Source organism: Emys orbicularis, chromosome 24, assembly GCF_028017835.1.
Source record: "Emys orbicularis isolate rEmyOrb1 chromosome 24, rEmyOrb1.hap1, whole genome shotgun sequence".
Taxonomy (NCBI): Eukaryota; Metazoa; Chordata; order Testudines; family Emydidae; genus Emys; species Emys orbicularis.
In genome coordinates this window covers 5,282,548-5,300,693 of record NC_088706.1, presented here as the reverse complement: position 1 = coordinate 5,300,693, position 18,146 = coordinate 5,282,548, and the positions used below count along the sequence as shown (strand labels likewise).

The window sequence follows — 18,146 nt, the reverse complement described above, 5'->3', positions numbered from 1 at the left end:
GCGAGCTGATGGTGGTTCTGAGATGTCAGGGGAATTCAGCTGCGTGAGCCGCATAACCCCCCCTGGTACTTCTGCCCTGCTCTCGGGTGTGTGAAATTCCCGCTGGCATCTGTCAGCTCAGAGTTTCCCTTGAAGAGTGTAACTGTCTCTGCTGCGTTTTGCTCTGGACTCCCCCAGGAGACCGTCCTGAGGCCTCCCTCTGAAACGAGGTGCTCCAAGGATGGGCTACGCTCAGCGTAGAACAGCTGTCACTCGACAACTTTGTTTCTCTGTTTGAACCATGGAATCTCTCTCCCCCTCCCCCCCCCGTGCAACTAGAGCAATGCTTATGATGTAACTGCAGGGGATTTTGAGGCCACTAGCTCCCAATTAAGTGTCTCTGAGTTAATCCCCCCACCTTCTAATAGAACCTGGACCCCTAATGTACTCTAGAATCTGTGCCCAGGAGCCGGGCCTAGGACGCCTGTCCCTTCTGTCCCGCTGTGGCTAACTGTGGCACTTGTGTCTCTCGTTCCCAGTGGAAGGTCATGACTCCAGCGAGGACGCCAGCGCTTGCATGGAGCTGATGATCTGGAAAATCAAAGAAGATGCTAAAGTGAAACGATGACTTGTGCTCGTTCTCTCTCCTGTTCCTCCTCTGCCTCTTTGAAGCAGTGCAATAAATACTCAGCGTAACACTGCTCACCTGTACCCAGCAGCATGCCATCCTCCAGAGCCCCTATGCACTTGCTGGTATCTATGGAACGTAGAGACTGCTGCTGGCACAGCTACAGGGTACAGGCTCTCATCTGGCAATGGTCACGTGGCCGGGTAGTGGCTCTGAGATCCTCTTGATTCCACCAGAGAGATGCTCTGTGATGCGGTAGTTGCCTTGTAGGCATGGCAAGGCTGCTTTGAGTAGTTCAGCCAGAAAGAGGCTCTTTATTCTCTAGGAGAAGCGTTCAGAGGCACGTTGGATACATCTGAAATGATCTTTTCTATGAAGCTAAAGGTAGACCACTCTCTTTTATTTCTGATTTAGATTTGAAGGGTGGCACAGCCTCTGCCTCTGTCTTCTGAAGCAAACCGCTGCCCCCAGTGGCTGGACAGTGGGAAACAGACAGAAAAGTTGGGTAAGAAGGGTGTGAAACAGGAAACGTTTGGTAGCTGGCATGTGAGTTGCAGACAGGCTGGTGGGGAGAGAATTGGGTCGCCCAGAAGGGATCGTAGCAAGAAGCCACTGCAAGGGAGTATGGCATGCCCTTGAAACGCAGTGAATAGAAACAGCCACACTGGGTAGAAGAGGAGGAGGCGGGATGGGGATGACTTTCTCCAGACTCTCTCTTGCTGTGCCCAGATCCTTCTGAACAAGTGCAGGGCTCCGTAGATCCTGGGTGGCAACAGGTGAAGAAGCCAGAAGTGTCTTATGCTCCATGCACCGTTAGGCTGCCATCACCACCTGCTGCTGCAGTCCGTTTCAGTGATACAGCAGGAAGGTGGACAGGACTGTGAGGAAGGCTGTGAAGCCATAGAGCAACTTACAGCTGTCAAGGACAGGAGGAACTTAGACTTATTAACTTGTTGGGGAGGGACAGGTGGGGTGATAGGGGCTGACTTACACTCTGGCTGGCTAGGTTGTGGCATCCAGCAAGCGCTCCTCATTGCATCCTCTGGGTGACTGCAGGATGGCAGGAGTTGGCTCCCTCCAGGGTCACCCCTTCAGCTGCCAGAGCATCTCCATTGTGTTGATCAGAAGCAAGGCTCAAGGGTTGCCGACGGGAGCTGGGTGGTGGTAGTACAGGGGTCCCTGCAGACTGATCCCTATAGCTAGGGACTGACTTAGCAAGATCAAAGCAATAGGTGAAAATAGGGCTTTTTAAAACTGGTTTTCACGGAAATTGGGGTGTTTTTTAAAAAAAAAAAAATCCCCCAGTTCACTTTCTCTTCCCCCCTCTCTCTCCTCTTTTACAGACCCCCCCCCATCTGTTTCTATACTCGCTCAATGTACTATCAATATTTATTGATGAATAGTAACTCTAAACCAGTAGTGCACAGGAATAGCAAGGGCTTTGATGGCTTGACTTGAAATGTACCGTATTCATAGCGCCCCTTTTCTAGTCCCTTTGCATTCAGGGCTCAGAGAGAGAGACTCTTGTCTGAGCTGAGATCAGCGCAGCAGCTGAGCCCAGCCATGGCTGGCTTTTCGAAGGGCAGAACGCTGCTTTGCCTACGCTGCCTCCGTCAGCTAACATACAGTGACCAGAATGGAAAATGGCTTCCGCTAGCTGCCGTCCGTTTGTTCCAGGCCTCTGCAGCCCCCGGGGGTACGTTCTAGAGTGAATAACTCACACCCTCTCTTCCCCTAGTGCTGCCCACACTGGGCCTTACCCTACAGACCGTCTGCTCCCTGGGGGCCATAGCACTGTGGGTGTGGGGCGGGAGGGTGATCAGACTGATGTGTGGGATTGGCATTACTACAGTACATCCTGCTGCATTGTTCCCTTTATAAAGTGGCTGGCTGTAAATACGACAGTTGAACTCTGTCCCAAGGAGTAACTTGCCACTGATACCTTGTGTTCCATTGTGAGATGTATTTTTTCTCCCACCTAAAGTCTCTATTTTAGCTTCAGTTACCGTTCATAGATTATAACCTCACTACAGACTGTATAACCCTGCTGCTTCCCTGGAACTACAGCGGCCTCTGCCGTATTTCCCATATCTTCCCCATGTGCTTGCTTGCACTGGGGGTTGGGTGGGGTGACAATGGTTCTTGGTTTTCAGCATTGCCCTTAGAAACCTGCAAGCATGAGCAAAGCCATTAGCCAGAGGCTCCATCACTTCCCTGCCCTTCCTGGCTGCTTGTGGTTGGAAGCAGAGTTAACGGGGCTTGAGCCACTTTCTCTGAAGATCCATCCCCAAGTGGCTCAGCCAGTCCACTTGGCCCATCTCCCCTGTTGCTAACATGCCGTGTCCCAGCCCCTCGCTCAGCGCAGACCCTCTGCTAAGCACGGAGTTGCTGAATTGGGTTCTTGCTGTATTTTGGGAGGCATACACGTAAAGGGGTGTCCTCAGTCCCCCACCACTCTTCACAGCAGGCTGCCCTCCGGCCCTGCCACCTGCTATTCCAGACTCTGAGGCACTGAGCAGTAAACGTTGCTGTTCACAAGGCCTGTCTTTTGCTAGTGGGTGGGGCCGTGTAGGAAGTTTACTGGGGAGGAATGGATTTCTCTGCTCCTGCCCTCTCCCCACCAGAGGTACTTCCTAGGAACTACAGCTTAGAGGTTACACCATCTTTACTGCTAATGAGCTTCTCCTCCGGATTGCCAGTGCGGACTGTTCCCAGTCTGGTTCTGTTCCGCTGGCTATAGAAAGGGGCGAGCATTGTTTAGCAATAAAGCTTGGAGCAGTGCAGGATTCGAGGCAGGTTCTTGCCTTCAGGACGTCTTTCCAGTCAGCTTTTCCTTTAGGGTGGAACACCTCCGCTTTTCGTTCACGCTCCAGCTGGGAACTGGCTCCGGCTGCTTTCCCCCAGGAAGGCCCAAGTGTCTTTGTTCCAGAGCAGAAGTGGCCCGGGCAATGGACATCCCCACCCCTCAGTGGACGCCATCCCGTGAGGGCGAATGGCATAACGGGTGATTCCCCAGCTGCTATTCTCCAGTTGGGCCTGCTGCCCAATGTTCGTGTGGGCCCATGTAGCAATGGGGGGCGGGGTGGGTGGGTGAGAGGAGGGGTAGAAGGCACATCTACTGGGATGAGCTGCCCTCATTAATGGCTAGAGGATGGAGTCCTCTTGCCTGTTGTGAGAGGCATTTGATGCCAGGTTTCCAGCAGCAGAAATGATGGATCTCCTTCCGTTCCCCCTTCAATTTTCAATCCATCATGATGGGCTTCAGTTGTAGCCCGTATTGGACGACGGTCTAAAATGAGATTTCTGGCCGGGTTCGTTATAGGGGCTTGGAATATTCCACGTTGCTTTATATCTTTTGCAGTCCCTCTTGTCTTCCTCCCGCTCTGTCCATTTCAGGAAGCAGCTCTGGGGTGCCAGTCATCACTGTGCTGATTAAAATCAGGCCTCTTGGTCACTGTATTGTTACTAACTCTATCTCCTCCCCCCTGCCTGTGTTCTCTACCCCCCCACCTCTCGCCCGGAAACGTGGCGTACTGTAGATGCTGCTGCAGGTAACCAGTTGGCATGGGGGTCTGCCCCCTTGCAGTAATTCTTTCTTTGAAGCGCCTGGGACGCTGTAACAGCAAAGGGGATAGATTTTTGGACTGTATATAAACATTGTAACCTGTTCCTTTTTGTAATTCTTTTTAATAAAAAGGTGTTGAATAGACCCGTGGGCTGATCGCTCTGGGGCTCCTATGTGCTCCCAACACTGAACTGTTCCTCTGCCATTGCTGTGTTCTTGTCAGTTCAATACCATGGGTGGGAGATGCCCAACAGCCCCGCCCATTGCTCCCTGAACTTCTCCTGCGGCACATCCCTGGAGGTGATCTGGATCACACAGTTGGCACCACTGTATATTTGAATAGCACCTGTCATCTCCCGGGGTTGCAAAGTACATTGCAAACTGTGTCCTTTCAGCCCCATGCAGAGCAGTGGGTGGAGGGGAGGTAACCAGCATGTATTGCTCTGCACAAGCGGGACAAGAGGGTAAATTTTGACCAAGGCAACTAGGCTAAGTATGTCTAGGGCTCTCGGTGTCTGTACTGCTGTCAGGGGTCCTTTGAGAGACCCTCCACCCCATAAGCTCCCTGGAATTTAATTTCTTTCTTGCTGGAGGATAAAGGGCGACGTTAGCTTTCATCAAACACCCCCAAAGCACTAGGCAAACTGTAGGGAGTGAAGGATTGTTTCACCCATGACTGAAATGCAGCCAGCTCTGGGGTGGAACATCCATTCTCAGCACAGCACACAACAGGTTCGGCTAAAAAGCGAAGAACACTGAGTCCAATCGAAACTCCAGGCATGATATTCAGTAAACAGCATCAACTTCCCATAACCCCCCGTAGGCTGTTTAAACATGGTGAGTTGTCAGCATGGCTTGTCCCATCCAGCAGAGCGCCCCCTACCCCTCTCAGTTCATAACTGAGGCCACCGGGCTACATTCCATCATTAACTCTCCCACCAGCTTGGTTTTACTTCTATATCTCACATCAGTCTGACTTGGGGCCAATGCTGCTACCTTCTGAGCCCAGCTGGAGCTGGTGGGACTACGAGAGAGGCGCTCCGGAGAGCAAGGGGGCTGGTGATCAGGGTTCTGTTTCAACAGGACCGTCGGCCTTCCCTCTGCCGCAGCCACGGCTGCGTTACAAAGTGTGTGGTGGCTTTCTTACACCCGCAGAGACAGTGGGCCTTTTGGTCCCAGCCTCGCCCTGGCAGTCAGGACTCCTGGCTCCCACTCCCGGTCCTGCCCCAGCCTGGCTGTGTGCCTGTGGGTAGCCCCTTCGCTCTCCAGTGCTGTCTATACAATGGAGGTGGTGATGACAGAGGGCTGGTAGGAGGAGGAGTGTTTGGAAAGGGCCCTGGCTCTGCGGTAAGGGGCAGGGATTTGCTATTTCACGGGTTGGGGGAAGGGGGGAGACTGAGCTGCAGTTGGTAGTGACCAATGCTCTGAAATCCAAGGGTGTGATTGGGCCAGTGGAGCTCAGCAGAGGAGGATGAGGGAAAGGCTCGGCTTTGCATTAGGGCTTCAGCCTGGGCAGCACAGGAGTGGGGTGCTGTTCCGGGGGCCCCGATCCTGTATGAGTGGGAGTGCTGCTATCCTACCGCATGGGCGAAGGGAGGGTGGAGCTCAGTGCAGCCAGAGCATAAGGCTCCTACATCACCCCTGTCCTGCACCTAGGCCCTGCCCTGATTTTACCCTGGGCCATAGGGAGACCGGTGTGCCAGGACCTTGAGACTCACCCACCAGGCACTGGTGCCTGTGTAACACAGCCACCGTGTGCACCGCACCAGGCCCTGCAGCATCAAGGCCAAAGGAATTGCCCATCAGCCAAAGCTCTCAAAGCACTTGCTGGGCCATTAAACCTGCCTGGGTTGCCAGGCCAGCGTCACTATGCAGCGCGCTGCCTCCCAGGCCCCTGCTTCTCTCTCAGATCTAGGGGCAGAGCCCAGGAGTCTGGCCTCACTGCCTCTTCCTCTAAGCTGTGGGCCACACCGTTTCCCAATGCAGGGAATACAATCCAGGCCTCTGGCCTGCCAGTCCACACCCTCCTCCCAGTTCCCCTGTGCTCACCACTCGCTCACACCCAGTCCCAGAGCTGGGCTGAGCACCCCAGAGTCTTCACCCCTGCCCCTGTTCTAGCCACTCGACCACGCTCCCTTACTCCTGCCCCATCAATCTCCCAAATGGGGGAGAAATTAAAGTGCCGGTTGGGGAAGCTGATTCAGCGCTGAGAAAAGGTTAAGGCAAAAAGTTCAAATTAAAAATAATAGGCCATTAGATGACCTCACCGGCAATGCGTTTTATTGAACACGCTCGTTATGGCTTTGATAATCTCACTGGTTACTTAGGGTGCCATAAAAGTCATGGCTCACCTCGAGCTCAGCCCTCCCCTGTGTCTGTGTCTCGACCCGTCTTGTCAGCCTTTATGGGTCTGGCATTTTAAACTCTGGCTCCCCTAGTCCCTAAGGAGAAGCTTTTCAAGCCCAGGTCAGGTCTGCACTTCGCGGGTGGCTGACTCTCCAGAAAGCCGATTGTACGGAAGGGTGTTCACCTACCTAAGTGTGAGACCGAAACCATGTCCCTGGGGTGAGGGTGGCAAGGTCAGGGTTACAGGTGACCTGCAAAACCCAAGTCTGCCCTTTTTTGCTTCTTTATATATGACATTGGGCAAATGGAGTGGGTCACCCTCTTGTGGTGGATAACAGCCTTCCATTGCTGTTAGCTCAAAAGCAGAGGCTGGTGCTTTAGATGCTGAAGGTCCCTGGTCCTGTCAGCAGGGGTCATCAGCGGGGATTGGGACCTTCTGCCCAGGCCTCTGGAGTTACAGAAGTTGCTCAGTTTGCTGCTAGGCTGAAATTCCAAGCCCAGAAGGGACCACTGGGATCACCTAGTTTGATCTCCTGCAGCGCCCAGGCCCCACAGTAACTCCCAGAGCAGATCTGCTAGAAAAACAGCCCGTCCTGCTTTACAAACGGTCCGTAGGCTCCTGTTCTCGATATGGGCTAGAAACAGAAGCCTGGTCCACCCTGTCTCGCGCTGGACACTGGATCAGCTGCCGAACTAGTTGGGTTGTGAACAAAGCGAAACCCAATTAAGTGGGCGGGGGTGGGGGAGCTCACTCAAGCTGTTGAAAACCCTTTGTCGTTCTTTGTTTGTTTTTACCTGAACCCCTTTAACTCAAAACACCTGAGTAACAGTTGGAGCAAGGGTCTCTGTTACACATCCAGAACCCCCTCTCTCAGTGAAGGACAAAGACAGCTCCCAAGATGCATATCTCTGGGTCCTCCAGTGAGCCCTCCAGCAGAAGGTAAGGCCTGACCTCCCTGCTGTTCTTAAATTCAAAAAGCAGGAGGGCCGAGCGGATATATTCAGGGTTCTGTATTCTTCAGAAGGCACCAACAAAAAGACCTAAACCCAGCAGTTCTTTACCCTCCCTTTTCCAAGTCACCTTTATAATAATTTATTACGTGTCTTGCAGCAGCAGCAGCTGGCGAGCCAGGCCCTGCCCCAATGGCTGGCTGAATAGAAAAATGTTCTTCCCATTTCGCTGGTGGGCAGCTGAGGTGCAGAGATGAAAAGACTTATACAAGGCCATGCAGTGAGTTTGTGTCAGAGCTGGGAATTGGACCCACATCTCCTGCGTCCTGGCTCTGTGGCTTAACCACAGGAGCAACCTGCCTTGCTTTAAACTCACGGCCAAACAGCACCTGCCTGGACTAAGACACAGCATGGGGTCTCGGAGAAAGGATTTGTGTCATCTTCCCACAAGAGGCGCTGAAACAAACTAGATGTCATGGTGCCACTTGTCCCCCGTGTCTGTGCCCGTTGAGTGTGGCATCAGGGCTCTCTTCGAGGTCAGAGGTGACGGAGCTGATCGGGAAGCCCCGGCATTAACCTCCCACCCCTTTGTCCTGTCGTGCCGGCGCTCCCAGAGCCTTGCCGTGTGCAGAGTATCGATCAGGGAGGCTGAGCCTGTCTTAAAGCCTGTCTTTAGTTAATTTCCCAGTGTAAGCTCTTTACTGGCCAATTCGTGCCACTGGGAGCCCTCTGTCCGCGGGGTTGTCACGGATGCAGCGGCCTGCTGGGGGATTGATCGTGCTGTCAGGGCTCGTCTCTGCGGCGTGAAGGGTGGGCGGGGGGCTGGCACATGATCCAAGGGGACAATGTCCCTTACTTAAAGGAAATCTGATCTGGGGTTGTCACTAACCCTCCTTCCCCTTGGGATGACGGTGCCAGAGCACTGTCTGCAGGGCTTTCACTGCAATGTACTGCCTGGTTAATCACTGTGCATAGAGAATTAATATCGTTTTAAAGTGTGTCTGGGAGGAGAGTTTTCAAAGCACGGATGAAGCCAGGAGCCCACAGCCTACTGGCTTCAGTGGTGGCCGAGCTGCTGTTTATGTCCCTGGAAAGCTAGGGACTTGGGACTGGGTTTGAGGCCCTGCTCTGCCACAGATTTCTGGGTAACCTTGGCCAAGTCACTTTGCCTCTCAGTGTCTTAGTTACAGCCCTGCTCTACCTCCTGGGGGGGCTGTGAGGATAAACACATCAAAAGCTCCCAGGTGCTGGATATTACCGTGACGGGGGGAGATCAATACCATGAACAGACAATCTGACCCCGGCGAGCTGAGGACAAGTGGCCAGACAGACGGAGCTCTCTTCAGCTGCAGCACAAACCGCCCCGGCGCAGCAGCCGCTGGCCGCTGTAGTGACCGGTGCAATACAAATGACGCAGGAAAGGGGAAGAGGGTTTTTGATTTCCACTCTGCCCCCCATTTAAAGTGCCCAGTGGGGTCAGTGCCGCTCCCCTTTCGTAGTGCGAACACTGCCCGCTGAGTCCCAGCAGCGGGGCGTGGAGTCTGGTTTCCTCTCGTCCTGCACCTCGTTCGGCCGTTCACACCAGAGCAACCATCGGCTGGGGGTCAAATGCAGCACAGGGTGTATGTTTATGTCTACTGGGTGTGGGGGTGTGAGAGAGAAACACACGACCCTCTACTGCCTGGAATTGGAACTGATCCCGTGTGTCACAGGCCCTCTACCGCTAGCAGCTAACGGAGGGATGCCACCCACTGGATGCTGCGTTAGCTCAAGCAGTAGCCGCTCGCCCCTTTGGGGCTGGACCTTGGGCGTGCGCTCCCTCGCGATGACGGGGTACACAACTGGGGATTCACTGGTTCTACCTTTAAAGCAGGGGGGCTGGGACTCCAGAGAGCTCGGAGATCAATGCTTGGTTCTACCAGCATCAAGCCGGGTGAGCCTAGGTAAGTCGCGTCCTTTCGGGGTACCTCGGTCCCCTCCGTGAAATGGGGGCAGCATCGGATTAACGAGTGGATTATAAATCAGAGAACGTTTGCCAAGTGCCTTTGGCTGGCAGGGAGCAGGGAGCGCTTCCCGGGGCCCTTGTTACACCCAGACGGAGGCTGCAGTCACCTCTCTGGGTTGGTTAATTGGGGGCGGGGGGTGATGGTGTCATTTCTCCTTTGGTAAAGAAAGAGCTGGCCTTGGCCGGGCTCTCCTGGCGAATGCTGGCTCAGCGTGAAGCCGGATTCCCGCCGCGCTGCTTTCACAGGGCGTCTGTGCAGCTGACCTCTTTCCATAGAGCCAACCGGCTCCCGGGGTCAGAGGTGAGTGGGGATGATCGATCCCGTCTTTAAAAAGCCTTCAGCTCATTTTGTCCGGTCCCTTAAGAAGCGCGAGCGGCTGGAAGGGGCCCCGCTAACACCGTGGCGTGAAAGTGACAGAAGGGGAGGGGGAGACGGGAAAGTATTGATCAGAAATTGGGGGGGGGGCTGGCGAGAAATCTGCTCTGCCCTGCATAGCGGAGAGGGTAAGCTCTTTACCGAGTGACACCAGTGTGTCATGGCCCATTCTCCCATTGATTGGGAGCCCCAAACACATCTGCTGTCCCTCCTCGCAGCCAGGCGAGCTGCTGCGTCGACCCTCCAGCCCAGGCAGCCTTCTTCTTCTGGCCCTTCGTTTTCAGTGGGTGCCCCCCCAAAGTCTGGCTTCGTTTTTTCTAGTTCAGAGGAGGAAGGATGAGTTCAGTGGACTGGGCCCGAGGAGAGCCGGGGTTCATTATTTCATAGAATCATAGACTTTAAGGTCAGAAGGGACCATTAAGAACATCTAGTCTGACCTCCTGCACAAGAGTTTTAAGCCGGAAAGGACCATCAGCCCATCTAGTCTGGCAGCCGGTATAACACAGGTCATTGGATTTCACCTGGAGCCTCTGTATTAACCCCGAAGCCTTTAGTCAGACCAGAGCGTTTCCAAGCTCCCGGCCAGCCTGATCCTGGGGGAAATCCCTTCCCGACCCCAGATCTGGCCATCAATATGACCCAGAGCATGTGAGCAAGGCCCAGCAGCCAGGTCTCTAGAAAGAGGATTTTGTGTCCCATCTCAGAGCATGGGTCCAGACTGCAGGTGTCCCGTCTCCACCTGTGGCCAATCTCTGATGCTTCAGAGGAAGGCGACCCAGAATACGGCTTGCCAAATGTGCATCTGTGGAAAAACATTCCTTCCTGACCCCTGCAGACAGCCTTGAAGCCTGAGATTGATTAACACCATTAATCATTTATTACAATGATTATATAACACCATTATTTTTCTATTTCTGGCTCTGTCACAGACTCCTAGGGTGACCAGGAGCAAGTCACTCAAGCTGCCCCGTGCCTCAGTTTCCCTTAGTAGAGTGGGGGTAATACTTCCCTGCCTCCCAGGGTTGGGTTATGCAGCTCAGCCCCATTAGGGCCTGGAGGTGTTTGCATGCTGTGATGCTGAGGGTGCCAGATAGAACAGCACAAGGGCTGCCTCTTACACTCCTATGGTCCCTTTTAAGCTGACCCCAAAGTACCAGGGAGTGAGGGAAAGTCCCTGGGCAGCAGGTTACCCCATCACGGCACCTTCCTCTCCAGCAGCTGATGCTGGCTGCTGTTGGAGACAGGCCCCTGGGCTGGATGGACCCTGCTCTGACCCAGTCTGGCCATTGGGGGTGGTTTTCTCACCCCTTCCCATCGCTCAGCGCCGGTGAGCCATCCTGGCGCCGTTCCCAGATCGCTGAGCGTCAGCCCCAGAGAGGGTAATGCTGGTTCACATCTGCCCCTGAGAACTAGAGACGCCAGTGGTTGAAAACACTGTCCTCTACTGCTTTGAATCAGAACTGACCGCATATGTGTCCTAGACCCTGTGTGGCTAGCAGCCAATGGCGGTTCTGTCGCAGCCAGCTGCTGTCTCACCGCTGTGTGAGCGACTGCGGTGGTGCAAGCGGTAGTGGCTTGTGCACTGAGTTTCACTAAGGTGGGTCCAGTCTGGAGCCAGGTGAAATGCAGCTCGCGACAGGCTCCCGTTCAGAAGGCAGGATCCACGTCAGCCCAAGCTGGGAAGTTTCCAGAGCTAGATCCAGATTCCCCCCAGGGGGCCGTGGTTCCAGGCTGGGGTGGAGTTTAGCTTTGAGGGTTTGGACTGGTCTGGAGCCCCTGCTCAAAGCGGTACCCGACGTGGGCTGGTGCCCAAGGAGATGTTTGCAAGAGCTCCCAGTGCAGCTAAAGACACATACCAGACACCCCTTGACACTACAGGCAGGGGGGATATGGGTCCTCTCTGTTGGGCATCAAGGAGTTAAAAGACACAGAACCAGGAGACCTCTTGATGGGCGTTATCGCTCCTAATAAATGCTCAGCCCTCTACATCCTCCAAGTGACGTCCAAATACCCACAGACCCCCTCAGCTGTGACGTGCATCTGTATCGTCACCATCCCACACTCTGCTGATGGGGACTGTGAAGGCTAATTCCCCACTCTGGCACTCTGAGTGCAGAAGGTGGGGGCCTGCAAGGATTCTAAAAATTAATACTGGCCACTCCAGGCTTGTATTAAACTCCCAAGGTTACAGCTTCTCTCTGACCTTGGCTTGGTAAATGCTGCCACCACCCAAATGCAAAAAACTCCCTTGGACCCAGGAAGGAGCACTTGGTAATTCCTCCCTGTGGGTACCCTCAAGCCCTTTAACCCCCCCTCCCCCTTCGGGGAAGAGCTAAGAAAGAAAACAAAGGAAATTAGCTGTGGCTACCAGCTAATCAAACAACATTCAGGGGGGAGGGATAGCTCAGTGGTTTGAGCATTGGCCTGCTAAACCCAGAGTTGTAAATTCAATCCTTGAGGGGGCCACTTAGGGATCTCGGGAAAAAATCTGTCTGGGGATTGGTCCTGCTTTGAGCAGGGGGTTGGACTAGATGATCTCCTGAGGTCCCTTCTAACCCTGATATTCTATGATTCCACAAACCTCTTAGGACACCAAAAATCCAATCCTGTTCTTAAAAAAGGTCAATTTTATTAAAAACTAAAAGGAAAAAAAATACATCTGGAACTTTTTGCTAGCTCTTAAAAGAAACAATTACAAAAATTAAGCATCCAAAACAGCTTTCTTGGGGGTTCAGCTTAAAGGTTACAAGCAAACAAAAGCATCTGGGGTTAGCACAGAGGAATCCACAAGCCAAAATAAAGAAAATAACCTGATTGCGTCTAGCTAAACATCCCTAATTTACTTACATTTGGGGAGGGGGGGGGAGGTTTCAAATCAGTAATTCTAGGTCTGATCTGGTGAATTTTCATACCTGGTTTAAGCCTTACACAGCATTGCTGCTCTGTGTCTCCTTCTCCTGAGAACAAGGAACAAAGGGAAAGTTTCTTTCCCAAATTTAAAAGTTCTAGCCTTCCCATTGTGCTTTTGGTCAGGTGCTCACTCCTTTTCTTTTACCTGTGGGCTTGTTAACCCTTTACAGGTAAAGCAAGCAGAGAACAGACCCCAAGAGGGATTTTACAGCTAACTGGCTGTCTGGGTGTTTATAAAAGGGAGCTCCCCCCACCTTCATTTATCACAGGGACACTGAGGTACAGAGGGGTGGATGGTTAAAGAGGTAGCAGGTCAACTTTTCCAAAAGCAGGCTCTAATGTTGGGCGCCCAGATTGGGTCCCCTACAGGGCTTTAACATGAGGCACCCCCAGTTAGGCCTTGTCTACGCTAGAAGGGATCGCCCGTAGAACTAGGCTGGGCAGAATTCAGGATCTATTTGTTACCATTTTGACGGATATCAACGTTCCGTTTGAAGCTTTTTTTTTCTGATTTAAATGTTCACAGTTGTGCAAAATTATGGGTTTTAAGCATCCCCACCCTGCCCGATTTGTATCGATTTAAATTTTCACAGTTGTGGGAAATTATGGGGGGGTTCAGATTACTAAGGGGGGGGGCAGACAATCATGGTTTAATAACAGTAGATGTTGAGATCTACGAAGTTAACACTTTGTAACCACTAAAACGCAAACTGTCAACATCACATGGCAAAATATACAAAGCAAATGCCCTTCAATCAAACTCCCCTATGTTCTCAAGCAGCGTTTTTCTTACGTTGTCTAACTTTTGATTGTTATCGATGGAAATATTTGTCTGTGTGTTTGGTGAAATCAACATTTAATCGAATCCTGCCAAGCCTATGGAGCGCTAAACTCACAAGCTGTCCTGGTGGAGATGCAACTTTTGCCAGCGTAGCTTAAAGCAGTTCCTCGAACAGACTCGTCTATACCGACAGAAGGACTCGTTTGGCTGGTATTGCTGTGTCTACACTGGGGCTTCTGCTGGTGGGATGCGGAGTTTTTTCCTGCTCCTAACAGACATAGTTATGCCAGGAAAACTTGGAAGTGTAGACCAGGCCCTTCTGAAAACGTGGGCGTTACTGACTAAGGTCATGGCGTGTCAGAACCAGGATTAGAACTCAGCACTTCCTGCCTCCTAATCCTTACAACTCATGTACCTCAATACAAAGCAGCTACAGCTGGTACCCACCTGACTGAGCCAGGTCCTTTCCCACTGTGCTAGCAATTGTATCAGTCCTTAAAGCTCCTTGCCCTACTTCTCTCTGGGTCAGGAGCTCGGGAGACATAGCCTCCCAGACACTCCTAACACAGGCAGTGCATAAAGTCCTAGAGGAATGCGACAACCATAAGGGATACCCGTTGGTCCGGTGTCCGGCAGGCTTTGGCTGGGAGTGGCGTCGGTGCAGCCAGACCTTGCAGAGACTCAGGGGTTGAGCGCTGGCTTTGCAGCAAGGGGGACGGCTGAGCGCATGGGGACGGCCCCGTGGATTCATTGCTCTGCCATGTGCTCTCCGGGTGACCTTGGGGCCCAGTTCAGCTCCCGGTGTGCTGAGCTCTTGGGACAATCTAGCCCTGAATGTCTTGCCTCAGTTCCCCCATCTGCAGAACGGGGCTAAACGTCCTGTCTCCTACCATTCGGCTGTCTGGGCTATTTAGGCGGGAAGCTCATTGTAGCAGGAGCTGCCTCTCACTCTGTGTCTGTCCAGCATCGTGGGGGCCCGATCAGCGCGGGCCGCTAGGAGCTGCTGATCTCATACAGAGTCCAGTGCCCCTGGCAGTGCCGCTGATAGAAGTGAAACGATCGGAGGGCGGCTTTGGTTTCCATTCTCCCGACCGGCAGCTCAACCGCCTGTCGGCGCTTCCCGGTGGAAAAGGATGAGCTGAGCCAAACCGCATGTGCCGACGGGAACCTTGTTTGGGGGAGAAACTGGGACCAGCTCAGCGTCCAGCTGAAATATCCCTGCTCCCTCGGAGGGGGCTGACGCCAGAGCATGGGGCTGGTGGATGAATACACAGGGCTGCCCTTGCCACCCAGCCAGGGGGGAGATGCTGCTCACAAGAACCGTTGTGGCTTGAGTCCTTCCCCTCCCCCAGCCCAGCCGTGGGGTAGCAGAGGAGGGAGAAGTTGGGATGAAATCCTGCCCCCCCGCCCCCGCGTTTTAAACAGCAAATCTTTGCTAATCCCCCAGGGTGGCTGGCAGACAAAGGCCCCTTGGCCCCTAATCCCACCTCTCACTAAGGGCCAGGGGATTGTCAAGAAGGGGATCAGCTAATTGATTATTTAGCTCGAAGCTAATTTGCTCTGACAGCCAAAGAACGGCCACCAGAATGGGCCGGCGTGATCGCTGGTGAAAGCGGCTCGCTGGACAGCCACCGTGAGCCAGGTGGGGGGCAGTGCGTGTGGGTAGGAACTGAGAGCTGCCCAAGGGGCCGTGGCCAGGCCAGACGTGTGGGCAGCTCCAAAGGGCACGGTGGCGGGGGGGGGGGGGGAAGGGCTGTCAAGGTATTTGGGGTTTGTGCATCCCCCTGGCTCTGTTGTTATTAAAAAAGGAAATAACCGTGGCGCTCAGAAACTCAAATCTATTTCCCTGAGTTCAGGCCCTGTCCTGTTCCCCTGCCCCCAGATGATCAGCTGTGCATTGGTGTGTTATTGTAGGGTCACTCGTGTGTGCTGGGCTATGCAAGTTGGTTTGCCGTCATAATGTTTTCAGGAGAATTAGGCTGCGCATACTGGGTTGTTATTGTAGGGTTGCTAATAAGAACTAAGCATATGTTCTCTGGTTTGTTATTGAAGGGTAGCTCATGAGGACTAGGCTGTGTACACTAGTTTGTTACTGTAGGGTTGCCCATAAGCACTAATCATATGTACTCTGGTTTGTTATTGCAAGGTGGCTTGTGCGATCAATATTGTACACACTGGTTTGTTATTGTAGGGTTGCTCATAAGAACTAAGCCTATGTACACTGGTTTGTTATTGTAGGGTGGCTTGTGGGATCTAGGTTGAGTACACTGGTCTGTTATTGTAGGGTTGCTCATAAGAACTAAGCCTATGTACACTGGTTTGTTATTGTAGGGTTGCTCATAAGAACGTGGCCTCCATACACTGGTTTGTTATTGTAGGGTGGCTTGTGGGATCTAGGTTGAGTACACTGGTTTGTTATTGTAGGGTTGTTCAGGGGGTGCAAAATCATGCAAAAAGAAGCATCAAAAAATTCTGTATGAAATTCCATAAGCTGGTGACGCCCGTGGGGCCCGGGGAAGCTCGATGTGGGGCGTGTGTGCGCTGGACTAGGAAGCAGGGGCGCTGGGTTCCCAGACTGTCTGCTAACTCGCCATGGGACCTGGGGTGCCCCTGCTGCCTCGAAGGAGAGGAGTGAGTTAGTGAGTCCTTTGTCTTGTCCGTGTGGACTGGAAGATCCAGGGGTGGGGGAGTGGGGGCTGTTTCTCGGTCTTGGCTGGGCTGTTACGTACGGCGCTTCGAGAGGCTGCGTGGAAAGCTGGTGGTGAAGGGGAAGGGCTATTGTTTGATTAGCCGACCAGAAAACCCTCACTAGCTGCGACGGCCTGTGTTTGTGTGCCTGTGTGTCCATGTTTGTGTGTGTGAACCTGGTAGGCCTCACACCATTCCAGCCCCACCCCTGCTGTGGGCTCTGCAGTGTGGGGGCAGCTTTTACATTCCCTCTCTCCACAGCACATCCGGGAAGGATCTCAATGCTCGGCAGTTAAAGGCTTCACTCTGCAGACAAGAACTCCCAGCCCCATGCTCACCATGCCCATTCCACAGCTGGGTAAACTGAGGCCCGGAAGTGTGTGGGGTTGGGAGGGGAAGTGATTTGCCCAAGGTCACACAGGAGGCCAGTGGAGTAGAACCCAGGAGTCCCCGGCTGCCCCGTTCACTAGGCAACGCCACCTGCCGTCTGTCGAACAACCGAACCAGGAAAAGGGTGTGGGGGGAGCGGGGGGGGGCAGCAGCCCAACCCTCTGCATTCTTCCACCCCTGCCCGCGTCTAATCCCCAGCCTGAATGGGGAATAATGGGACCCCCGTGAGCAGAGCCCAGCTTAGAAACCATTGCGAGTCCCTTTGGAGAGGAAGAAAACCGAATCCCTAATCTGGCCTGAGGCTTCCCCCAGCCCCATTGGCTGGCGGCCGCTCAGGCGCAGGGAGGCACAGTCTGCTCCCTTTTAAATAGCCCAGGGCAGAGAAGTTTTGGCTGTGGGTCCCCATAGCCCTGGGACCTCTGTGGTGGGGAGAAGAGGAGGCCGGCATCCTTCCTGGACAGGTCGGGAGAGGTGAGAGAGTCCTGCGGGGGGGTTGGATTCGATTGAGATTTCGGGGGGTCCCTGGGGTGTTTGGGGGCGATACTGTCAGCAGAGCCCCCAGGAAGCAGGAAGCGCCAGGGAGACCAGAGGGAGCTGCCAGCCCAGCGCCCAGGGCGGGTGCTGATCACACGGGCCTGGGCTCCCCTCTGCCTCAGGGAGGGTGGGCCAGGGAGCAGCCCAGGCGCTGGAGGAAAAACGACCCTTTGGAATCAGCATGGGTTAGCCGGGCGCTCTCGAAAGTGGGGGACGGAGCGGGCTGGCTAGAGAGTGGGGAGATGCAGCGCCAGCCTCCCTTCCCCCAGCTCTGCCCTTCGACCCTGACCACAGCCCCCTGCTATGCCAGCCCTGGGCTCCCCCCATACACACAGCTCTGCTGATACTCCTCACTCCCTATCCGCAGCCCCTTGCTATTCCTTCCCTCCCCCCCAGCTCTGCCGATGCCCCTTCGGCCTGAGCCACTTGGGCTCAGAGAGGCCGGGGAGCTGACTCTCCGGTGCTCGCCGCCGTGTGCAAGGTGGGTGCGAATGCTTCCAGAGCAGAACAGTGATGCTTTGCACGCACGCTGCAGTAGCGTGCACGACTGCACAATCTGCAGGTCAATGGAGACTCAGGCCCCGGGTACCGAGAGGTAAAAGGTATTCCAGCATTATCCCCATGGGACCCCGGGAGACCAGGCCCGCCTTTCCTCTCCCTTTGGGTCTACATAGGAGTAGGGCTGCCCCATGGCCAGCCAGCCCCCTTTGCTATTCCAGCAGACTTGGCTCAGGCCTGCGGGTGACAGCTGCCGTGGCGGAAAGCTGGCCCTTTAAATGAGGGGTGTGGGGGGGTGTGGTAGGAAGGGTTAGCTCTAGATCCAACTGGAAAATGGAATTTACGTACTGAATCGGGACGAAAAGTGGAAATTTTCAGCAAAACTGAAATTCCAAAAAAAAAAGAGTTGATTTGGCCCTGTCGATAATGTGGAAACGCTGCCCCATAATGGGAAGTATTAAAAGAACATTGACCAGGGGCTCTGTAAAGACAGTG

At 53.8% G+C, this 18,146-nt stretch overlaps 1 protein-coding gene across 1 annotated transcript in view; it reads left to right on the top strand.

Moving 5' to 3' along the window:
• REXO1 (RNA exonuclease 1 homolog) overlaps positions 1–607 on the top strand; it is a 75,349-nt gene extending 74,742 nt beyond the window's left edge. The window contains exon 16 of the mRNA XM_065422072.1: positions 519–607. Within this exon, the coding sequence (XP_065278144.1) occupies positions 519–607 (89 nt within the window). The remainder of the gene's footprint in view (positions 1–518) is intronic.
• Positions 608–18,146: the final 17,539 nt, after the last annotated feature.